The 11278-nt window shown below is 45.3% G+C and overlaps 1 protein-coding gene across 2 annotated transcripts in view; it reads left to right on the forward strand.

Annotated features, from left to right (window-relative positions):
• Nucleotides 1-5561, forward strand: part of Alox5ap (arachidonate 5-lipoxygenase activating protein) — a 22454-nt gene extending 16893 nt beyond the window's left edge. The window contains exons 3-5 of one of the 2 annotated variants that reach the window (XM_028779748.1): nucleotides 1096-1166; nucleotides 2854-2935; nucleotides 4987-5561. In XM_028779748.1, coding sequence (XP_028635581.1) covers nucleotides 1096-1166; nucleotides 2854-2935; nucleotides 4987-5149 — 316 coding nt within the window. In that variant the 3' untranslated portion in view covers nucleotides 5150-5561. The remainder of the gene's footprint in view (nucleotides 1-1095; nucleotides 1167-2853; nucleotides 2936-4986) is intronic. The other variant, XM_028779749.1, reaches the window with a different exon arrangement.
• The last annotated feature ends 5717 nt before the right edge of the window (nucleotides 5562-11278 follow it).

The following is an 11278-nucleotide window of genomic DNA, read 5'->3' on the forward strand; positions in this document are numbered from 1 at the left end:
CCGTGTGTGTGTGTGTGTGTGTGTGTGTGTGTGTGTGTGTTTGCACCATGTGGATGTTGGTACCCAAAGATGCCAGAAGAGGATGTTACATTCCCTGGAGCTGGAGCTACAGTGGTTGTGAGCCAACAGAGATGAGTACTGGGATCTAAGGCTGGGTCTCCTGGAAAAGCATCAAGTGCTTTGAACTACTGAACCGTCTTTCCAGCTCCACAAATGAAATTTTTTAAACAAGAAGGAGAGGGGTTTCATGTTAGAAAGGCTCATTGACTATCCTGGGCTTTGAGATCGGAGAGGGGCACAAGCCAAGGAACACTGGGGATCCCCAGAGTCTGGAGAGTCAAGGCAATAAGCCCTAGCCCTTTGAGCTTCAGAGACAATGCAGACCTGACCACTTAGTTCAGAGAGGTTCATTTCAGACTCCAGCTTCTGGGATGATAACTCAATGCATTTGTCGTGTCTTAAACCACTGAGTTGGTGGCCGCTTGTTACAATAGCTAAAGCAAACCCAGAGTGATCTAGTTCAGTCACAGGAATGTGAGACCCTTGTAAGGGATGTCAAACAGCAGCACAGTGCCTGGCATACAGTGGCAGCATTCCCTGGGGAGCAGGGACTGTCAGAAACCTTCTCCCATCTGCTTTTGTGAATGAACCTTGGCTTTAAAGCTTTGGGAATCCATGTTTTCCACCCACCCTGTTGCTTTCTATGGGACACACTATCCCTTAGTTGGGCATCTTCATCCTGCCACTCTCATTCAGACTCGACCACACCCTGTGTCTGCACTGCTCACTCAGTATTCCAAGAAGAGTGCAGGCAACGCCCACTGTGGGAGCCCTGCCAAAGTGAGACCATCAACACACGTAGCCTCGAATCCACTTTACCTGAGTTAATGAATTCTGAGCATGTCTACCTGTAACCACTCTCTTGAAAGCGGCTGCTGTTGCTGCTGTCTCTCTCCTGGTAGTCTTAAGAGGAGGAGTAAAAGAGACCTGTGACCCTCGCACAATGGTAATTGCAAACTGGGGTCTCTAGGTAATTTTCAAGCCACATAGTAGTCAGATGTTTTCTAATTTTTTTCTGCCCTTTTTGCCCCACAGTCAGAACTGCGTAGATGCGTACCCCACTTTCCTCGTGGTACTCTGGACTGCAGGACTACTTTGCAGCCAAGGTAACGGGAGACTTCCCTTTGTGAGTTCTCTTTGTATACCGTGCAGCTCTCCGGGGTTCAAAGGGCAGGCATTTCGTTGAATAGCCTTGACCGGACCTACAGCTCTTTTCCAGGATGCCCTGGAGAGATGAGAGCCCTGGGGAGGTTGGGTTCCGGGCATGCTCAGTGAGGGTTCAGCGTGGTGTGGTAATGCATTGCTAATGTTTGCTCCCTGGTGGCTGGTTGAGAGCGCTGCTCTGACAAGGGTAGTTTAAGGCTAAATGTGACTCCGAATCCGTAAGCAGTGTTAGCTCAGATACAAGGGCATTGTAAATGAGAGCGCCTGAGGGATCTATTTTGGGACTGCCGCTGCTGGCTTTTCTGTTAATAAGCTCCCAGCATGGTGGCCCTTCTCCCGGCAGGCGTCTACCAAAACGGGCTGGGTTCCGGCTGAACCTGGATCATCAAGCTGCCCACAGTTTTGACTTCAACAAATCTGAAGAACAGATTGATTCTGAGTGATCCTCTGCAATTAAACGGAAACCGGGAATCACATGCTTTTGGCTCTTTGGAGATTGAGCACCAGAAAGCTCCGGCTAAGACTGGTATTTGCCTGGTAGTGGCTCAGTGTGATTGGAACAGCTTCAGGGGCCCAGCAGAGCCCATGCAGGGCGGCCAGAAGCAATCACTTGACAAACACTGGATTATTATAATTTTCTCCACTGTTCTATGGTGGATAATGAATTTGCCTGGAACCCTTGAGGACAGTTTACCTTAGGGGAAAAAGTTAGCTGTTAGGGTTATTCAGGTGAGGAGTGCCCTGGGCAGGGCCAGAGCCTGGGTCTTTAAGTTCTAAATTCTAGAGTTTTTCTAAGCATTCTTTTACTGTACTAACCTAGAGTGTAAATACACTTTGAACACTTATTGTATGCCAACTCTGTCCTGAATGTGTGAGGATTAATAATATACCAACGGACCTTTAAAAAGTAGGTGGATGGGGGCTGGAGAGGTGTCTCAGTGCTTAAAAACATTTGCTGGTCTTGCAAAGGACCAGAGTGCAGTTCCCAGCACCTTCACTAGGGAGCCTACAACTGCCTGTGGCTCTAGCTCTAGGGGGAATCTGACGCCCTCTTCTGACTTCCATGGGTACTGCATACACATATCCCCCTCATATATACACAGAATTAAAAAGTAATAAAGATGATTCCCTTACTGGCATACACCTTTAATCCCAGCACTCTGGAGGCAGAGACAGACAGATCTCTGAGTTCAAGGCCAGCCTGGTCCACAGAGCAAGTTCCAGGACAGCCAGGGACTACATACAGAAACCCTGTCTCAGGGACTTTTGTCAGCCTAGGTTTCCTCACTGTAAAATAGGGCCATTATCTACTTAATCTGTGTCAGCTCCTGCCTCAAGGTTCCTGCTTTGAGTTCCTGCCCCGCCTTCCTTTGATGATGGTGTGTGATGTGGAAGTGTAAGCCGGAAGAAAACCCTTTCTTTCCCAAGTAGCTTTCGGTTATAATATTTTAGCCCAGCAACAGAAACCCGAACGGAGACAGTGTGCCAGCTAGCCTGCACTTTCAGAACCAGAGGTCCCTGTTGGATTTTGTGGTCAAACACTAATTGGTTAACTACTGTTACTGTTGTATGAACGACTATTTGGGAGACCATGAAAGTGATGTGTGTGTTTTCATTTCTCCACATTAGTCCCTGCTGCCTTCGCTGGACTGATGTACTTATTTGTGAGGCAAAAGTACTTTGTCGGCTATCTGGGAGAGAGAACTCAGAGGTAGGTCGCAGGGTGCTATAGAACTCAATGTGGCGATGTGGCCTTTGCTTTCCCAGTAAGAGGGCACTGAACAACATTGACTGTGAAGGCTCAACAGGACCTCCTTGGATGAAGGAAGGACAGACCAGGATCCCCCAACCCCCTGAAATTTAAGGATTCTGAAAATACAGCTGGAGAGTTGCCTGGTTTCCCATTAAAGTTTTCCTTTGCACAGGCTTGATTCACAGGGGTGTTGTAGCACACTGGGCTGTACACTGCTTGCAACTGCACACCAGCTGTTCTCCGAGGTGGAGTCTGGGGCAGCAATAACTTTTCCGGTTTGACTTCCCAGGCCTCTTGTGAATTAAGCATCTCATTGTAGAAAGAAATTCGAGCTAACATTTGCATCTTATCAGGAGTTTTCTTGAACCTTCAGGAGTGCTGAGAATCTAAGATAAAAGGTCCGGACTACAGATCACTGTCTAGGGTTGATCTGCACCGAGCTTTCCTCAGCACTTGCCTTCCTTTGGCTGTGTCCCACCTCTCCATACCCACACACTTTGCCCCAACTCCGACTCTCTGATTCCATCCCTGCAGTGCTCATGGTGGGGAGAGTCAAAGTTGACTTGACAGCATGGGTACTGTGCCGTGTGTACACGCACATCACCAGACAGCATTAAGGAATTTTAAGAGAGGGAGATCTAGTGGCCCACATCCTCTGATTGTACCCCACTTCCTAAAAGCCCATTCAGTTATGAACTGATGAGACTGATGCCCTCATGATCCCAATTACTTTTTAATAGTGCCACCAACTGGAGACCCTTCAACACATGGGCCTTTAGTGACGTTTTCTACCCAAACCGTTAGTGGGGCTTCTTGGCTTCCATTGTCCCTGTGTCACACAGGGAACTTGTTGGAATGCCAGGGCTGCATCCTGCTTTGAGAAGGACTAGGGGATTGGGCTTCTGTCAGGCTCCCACCAGCTGCTGATGCTCCCAGTCTGCAGATGACAGAGGAGTGAGAAGAGTGAGGAGGAGATGACAGAGGTTGATATCCAGCTGCAGAGCAACTTCCAAACACTTGCTATGAGAATTGAGAGCCTCTGGAGTTCCTTTCAACTAGATAAAATTTCTAGTAAGACACCGTAGAACTGCAGGACGCTGGCTTTGGCGTCCTCTGTGACAGTTTGAAACAGCCCGTGGCGGCAGGAGCTCACCTGTCCCGCTGGGTGTACACACAACTCCAAATCAGTGCTGACTGCCCCATGCCACTGCTGGGTCATTCCTGAAATCCTAACAAACCGTTCCATGGGTTGTTCCAGACTGTTCCAGTCTGCTCCACTCACATGGGCCCAGGCCCAGCAGCCAAGGATCTTGCAGAGGGTCAGAGGGCATGGGTAGCCTTGGCATGACATTAGACAGTCACTGCTCATGTGCAATCTCCTATCTCCAAATGATGCTCTGCTTGAGACGTTTAGGGTGGAAAAGACAGGAGAGAAGGAGACGAGAGGGGAGAGGGACACTAAAGTTTCTTTCACTCCTCTGGGATGTGTTTCCATCACTGGGTGCTTGCCTCTCATTAGGGCAAATATCACTTCTTCCCAGGGAGCCTCAGGAGGGAAGGTTGAACCCTCAGGGTTGAAGCACCTTCGCCAGCTTATTTAAACCGTCTCCTCTAGCACGATGTTCATTACAGCCCAGCCTCTAGTGCGAGCCTTATAGGCGCTCCTGACAGGGACCACCCTGTAGAGAGCTTAATGAGTCCATATGCTTCCGAGCCTCAGTCACATTGTCTGAGCGCTGTTAGGACTTGCCAACCTTCTGTCATCTGGAGTTAAGGACATTAAGAGAACTCGGGGAAGCCAGAGCCACTGAGCCCAAAGCAGGCCAGAAGGCAGGCCCCTTCACCTGGCTTTGAAGCATGCGCAGTGCTTAATTATAGCAGAGGCATGTCCACCCTTGCTATGAAGTAAGTGGGTAAATTTAACGGCCCCGTGTCTGGAAGTGGCGGCGTCTTTGGGTGACCTGGGTGTCGTTTGTGCTGCATTTACCGCCTCCTCCCTTCTCTCGCAGCACCCCTGGCTACATATTCGGCAAGCGGATCATCCTGTTCCTGTTCCTCATGTCCTTTGCCGGGATACTCAACCATTACCTCATCTTCTTCTTCGGAAGCGACTTTGAGAACTACATAAGAACTGTAACCACGACAATCTCCCCGCTACTTCTCATCCCCTGATTGCTGAATGCAGAGACGAACGATCACCAGATCAATAGAGACGCATCATAACGCAACCCCGCGAAGGCTTCTGCTCCCCTTCAGCTGTAGATGCTGTAAATCTAGCGGCCCTCGGGGCTCCGTGGCATCCGTTAACTTTGCTTTTCCGGGAAGAAAATAATCTTGTGCTAGCTCCACCCCTCGGATGTGGCAAGGGTCCAGGATTTATTGTCTAGATGCAGCCTATACTTCTCTCGGCTTATCCTGCTTTCTGAAGGTGTCTTGTGGTCAGATATGTGTTTTCCTAAAATAAAGGGTACAGACAAAATTTTGGCCGATGGCTCTGTTTGGGGGTGATATTTCTGTATTAGCTACTAGTGTTTCTTCACTATACACGATGATAATTAAAATCACAATATTCATATTATGGACACTATGTCTTCGAGAGTCTTTTATTGACTGAGTATCTTGCTCTACCCCATATTTGGATTAGGTTGGCGTCTTCATTCACCAGCTTCATGCCCAACATTACTGCTTCATGCAGCTTACAGTGTGTGCTAAGAGCCGAAGATAATGCCAGGCCACCAAATGATTAAACAACCAAATAAATGAATGGATGGATTCATGAGTCACTTGCTGGCTATAGTTAATGAAATATATTCTGTATTCTGGACAGATTTCTAATGATTCAACTGCTGTCATTTAGGAGCCATTGGGACAAAAAGGGAATCTTGGAAGACAGGGGTATAGTCAAAGGTCCAAGGCAGTTAACAGCAAAGGTATTCTCTTAGGACCATGTAAGGCAGCTCAGTTTGCTTTTTCCTTATATAACTTAATTTTTTTTTGGTTAGTATATTAGAGTTCTCTTTATAGGGCAGCATTAATAGAATATGAATATATATATATATATAACTAAATATATATATTTAAATTTATTATATATACATTTTATTTCAGTATATAAATATTGTATATAAATTAGTATGTAACATATAAATATATTTAGTACCATAGATTATATATTTTATATAACACGTATTTGCTTTATAAATTTATTTCATAAATATAAATATATTTATAAATAATAAATTTATATGTATATATTTAGTACAATATATATATATACATATACATATACATATATATATATATATATATATATATATATATATATATATATATATAAAAATGAGTTTACAGGATTCCGTCCAATGGCTCTCTCACATTGGAATCTGTAGTTGCTCAGTACACAAGGCTGGATGTCTCAACAGTCCCAAGCTGGTGCTGAACGCCTGGAGGATTCCTGGAGAACCGCTGGTCTTCAGTCTACATTGGAATCCCAAAGAAGCCAGTTCTGATACCAAAAGGGATGCCACAGGCACGAGCTAGATGAGCTTGCCAGCAAGAGTGAGAGCAAGCAGGCAAAAGGCGAAAGTTTCCGTCTTCCATGTCCTTGCGTGTGGGTCTTCCCACCTGAAATGGTCCAATAAGGAAAATCCCTCACAGGAGAGCCTGGTGGCTTGGTTGGTTCCAGAACCAGTCAATAACCAAGTTAGCTTGTATGCCAATGATTTTTTTGTGAGCCTTTCATATATATACATCACCATGCTTGGTTTTTACCTGGCCTCCATCCTCTGCCATTCCTTTGTCCATCTTGCTGATTTTCTTTGTCCCCCAAAAGTTTCCCTTTGCATCCATGTCACACAGATCTCATTGTCCCTGTTGTCTATCCTTCCTTTCCACCTTTTCCCTCTCACAATCTCATATCTATTTTCATGTTGTGCACATGCATGCATACACACATACATGCACACACATCCACGCATGCACATGTGTGTGCACAGACACATACACACAGACAGGAACAGACAGACACACACAGACACACATACATGCACATGTGCACATGCACATATACAAACGGACACACAGACACACACAGAGAGATACAGGCACATACACCCAGACACAAACGTGTGTGCATGCATGTGCATACACATACATACACACACATGAGCACACACATGCACAAAGACACACGTAGACACACACACAGACACACACAGAGACATGCATACATGCAGGCCCCCCAAATGCACACATACACACAGACACATGCACATGTGCACACATGCACACACACACAGACTCAGGCACACACACACAGACTCAGGCACACACACATCTATAACCTGAGTATCAGAGAAAACACATGCTATTGTCTTCCCAAGTTGGCTTAAAAACAATCCTGTGTGTATTTGAACTGCATTTTCTCTATTCGCTGATCTGCTGGCTGTGTGTCTTAGCCAATGAGGCTGTCAGACCAATAAACATGGATTTGCAAGTATTCTGTGGTATAGCAACTCAGAGTCCTTTGGCACGGACCCACTGGTGAGGCTGATCAAATGTCTCACACACACACACGACATTATATTACATATAGATATTACATATGTACATATACACACATATATTTATTTATACACACACACATAAAATTCAATTTTTAGTTGAAGGAAACCTTCATACTGGTTTCCACAGTGCTTTCTCCAGTTTATATACCCATCAGACAAGACAAGGGTTCTTCTTTTCTCTAAACCCCTGCCAGCATTTGTCCGAATGACTTTTTCTCAGTGACAGACGCTCTGATGAGGATGCACAGACATCTCAAAGTGGGTTTGTTTTTGTTTGATTTTTTTAAAGGCGTGCCCCACCACACCTGACTTTAAAGCAGTTTTAATGTGCATTTCCTTGATGCCCAAGGATGTTGAATACAGTTTGAATTATTTACTGGCCGTTTGTATTTAGTCCTTTGAGAATGGACAAGTGGACCATTTATTGATTGGTTTGTTGGTGTTTAATTCTTGTCCTTCATTATAGACTCAAGATATTAATATCATATTAGATATATATGTTTGCACAGATTTTCTATAGTTTGCACTCCCTTTCTATAGTTGTTATAATAATAACAACTTATTATTGTTGTGAGTGTGTGTGTGTGAGAGTGAGTGAGTGGGTTTGTGTGTGGTTGTGTGTGTGCCTGAGCTGTGGTGCACTTGTGGGCAAACCTGGAGTGCGTTCTCTCTACTTTTATGTGGGTTCTGAAGAGTGACCTCAGGTAACATCCTGGGCTGATGACGATTTTAGATTTAGATTTTAGATTTTAGAGTCAGTTCATCAACAAATAGGGATATTCTTTTCAGTTTTTATCCCTGTGATTTTATTTCTTTTATTTCTTTCTCTTGTTTTAATGTTCTATCAAGGACTCCTAACGCTTTGTTCCATAAAGATAAAGAGAGCTGGCACTTTTGTTATGGGAGTTTGAATGACAGCGGGGGCCCCACAGACTTAAATGTTTTCATGCTTGCTCCCCAGTTGATGAACTGTTTGAAGAACTAGGAGGTGTGTCCTTTTGGAGGGGGTGTGTTGCTGGGCGTGGGCGTTGAGCTCTCAGAAAGCCCATGTCTGGCTTAAAGTCTCTCTCTGGCTGCTGTCTGTGGAACAAGACCTAAAGCGGTCAGCTACTTTTCCAGCACCGTCCTTACTTGCTTGCTGTCATTCTCGCTGCCGCGATCAGAAGTGTTTCAGCTTGGACGTGAAGGTCTCCTGGCAGACAGGAACCAAGGGGTACCACAAAGTCACACCGCACAATAAACCTCACACGAGAAGAACTGGGAAGGATAAACCCAGGAGGCTGGCTGCCTCTGCTCAGGTGAGAAGAGAGCTAGAGTTTGGGGGTCGGGGTTGGGGGGAGGGTGGGTAGAGCTTTCCAGGGCGGTCAGGGATTGGAGCGATTATACGGCACATCTTGGGACAAGCTCAGGGATTGGTGGGATAGTTTCTGTAGAGTGGGGCCTGGCCACTCTCCCTCTTTAGGGATAGGAATTGTCATTATAGCTGTTAGTGATGTCTGGGGGCCAGGCCTGGCAGGTGGAGCTCCTGGGGCAGGGCCTGGTCACTCCTGTGCCTCAAGGAGTCAGGCCCAGCCCCAAGAGAGATCCCAATGGCCAGAGTAGTCTAGGAACCCGGAGGCCGGAGGTCTCCAGGGGTAGGGCTTACAAGTAGTCTGGCTGGGCAAGCCCTCAGTGACAAGTTGGCATGAAGAGCCAACGATGATGATGATGATGATGATGATGATGATGATGATGATGGACTAACCAAACCTCTGAGTCTGTAAGCAAGCCCTTGATTAAATGCTTTCTTTTATGAGTTACTTTGGCCATGAGGTCTCTTTACAGCTCTCTTCACAACTGTTCTGTTGAACAGTAACTAAGACTTAGTCCCAGTTTTATGAGAAATGCTTTTGTTTCTTTGTTCATTCACTGTAATGTTGGGCAAAAGTTTATATGTTGTCTTTTTTTTCTTTTTGAAGTATATTTCTTCCATTCCTCATTTCTTCAATGGGTTTTTCCCCCCATGAAAAGATGATGAATTTTGTCAAGGGCTTTTTCTACATCTCTTGAGAAGCTCATGTGATTTCTGTCTTTAAATCTATTTGTCTGTTGCAGTCCGTTGATTTGTGGTGGAACATTCTTACACTCCTCGGATGAGACCACGTTGGCAGTCATGTATGCTCTTCTAACTGTATTCTTGAGTTTGCAAGGTCTTACTGAGAATTTTTGGGTCTTTGTTTCCCAATAGAATCTAATCTATAATTTGTTTTTGTTTATTTGTTGGTGGTTATATTGTGTCCTTATTTGGCTTTGGTGTTAGAGTAATAGTACTCTCACAAAATGTGTTTAGCAATGTGAGTTCCCTGTGGGTTTTGTGGAACGTTTTGAGGAGCATTTGCAGTAAGCTCTTCTTTAAAGTTTCGGTAGAATTTGCCAGTCACTCTAACCAGTTCCTGGTCTCTGTTGGGAGACAATTTTAATGCTTCGATCTTACCTTACTGTCCATCGTAGGCGATTTTGATTTTGGCTTAGCCACACTGCTTTTCACGGTGCTCCTCCTACAGAACCCCTGCACGAAGTTCTTGTCCATCTTCTCACAGATTTGGCATCTGCCAGCAGCCCCTGCTCCGATTGCCTTCCCTGAAGCCGCATGCAGCCGCAGGCAGCCAACGGAGCCCCACCTCCATCTCCCCAAGGCCTCTCACCTTCGCTTCCTTTTTCTCTTTTGGACTCTCCTCCACTTGAAGTCAGACCACGTGTTTACTGCATTCTTGTTAATTATACTACAGAATAAGCTTTGAAAGGGTCGGGGAACTCCTGCATTGTTGGGCTGGCACCTAATTGCAACCAATCATGGTTTGGTTTGGTTTGGTTTGGTTTGGTTTGGTTTGGTTTGGTTTGGTTTGGTTTGGTTTGGTTTGGTTTTTCCCCTCCCAGTTTAAGAAAGGAGAGTCTGTCATGGTATGGAAAGGATGGTGGCAGGAGTGTGAAGTGGCTGGTCATAAACATCAGTGGAGGGGGAGAGAGAGATGGGGGGGTGGGAGAGAGAGAGAGAGAGAGAGAGAGAGATCATAGAACCCCAAGTCCTCTCCTTCCCCAGTTCCATTTCGTTTGGTTCTTCCTAAATTTTTCGCAATCTTCAAAAACACTGTCACCAGCCGGGGATCAAGTGTTCAGACACACGAGCCGATGGGGACATTTCACATTCAAACAACAGCAGATGGTTTCAGATATACCAAGCAAAACACAGGCTATATTAAGTTGTTTTAAAAAATGCAAATTTCAACACCACTCCAGAGACAAGACTTGGTAGGCTGGGGACAAAGCTCCAGCACACCTCGCTCCTAGGAGGAGTCTTGGGTTTTCTTAGACTGGAAGCCTGCAGGATCCCTGGATCCCAGAAGCGCTTTGTTTTAGTGCCGCACCACAACACAACAACGTCCCACTTAGTGTCTCTGGGCAGAGATGAACAAGTGTCAAAATGCACACTTTAGCAAACACGGATTTAGAAAATACGGGGAAAAAACTTGTAATGTTGCAGAATGCTTTTGTATCCGTCAGCTATTAAAATAGTAGTTCTGTGAATATAGTTTAAATAAAGTAGATTGCTGGAATTAATTTTATGAGGTTTTTTTTTGTTGTTGTTCGTTAAATATTTTTGTAGGTCGTGTTTTTTTTTTTTTTTGAAAGCTTGCCTGCATGTATGTGTATGTGAACATCGTATCATGTATGTGTGTGTGAACATCGTATCATGTAT

The sequence above is a fragment of the Grammomys surdaster genome, unplaced genomic scaffold, assembly GCF_004785775.1.
Source record: "Grammomys surdaster isolate TR1022 unplaced genomic scaffold, NIH_TR_1.0 362, whole genome shotgun sequence".
Lineage (NCBI taxonomy): Eukaryota > Metazoa > Chordata > Mammalia > Rodentia > Muridae > Grammomys > Grammomys surdaster.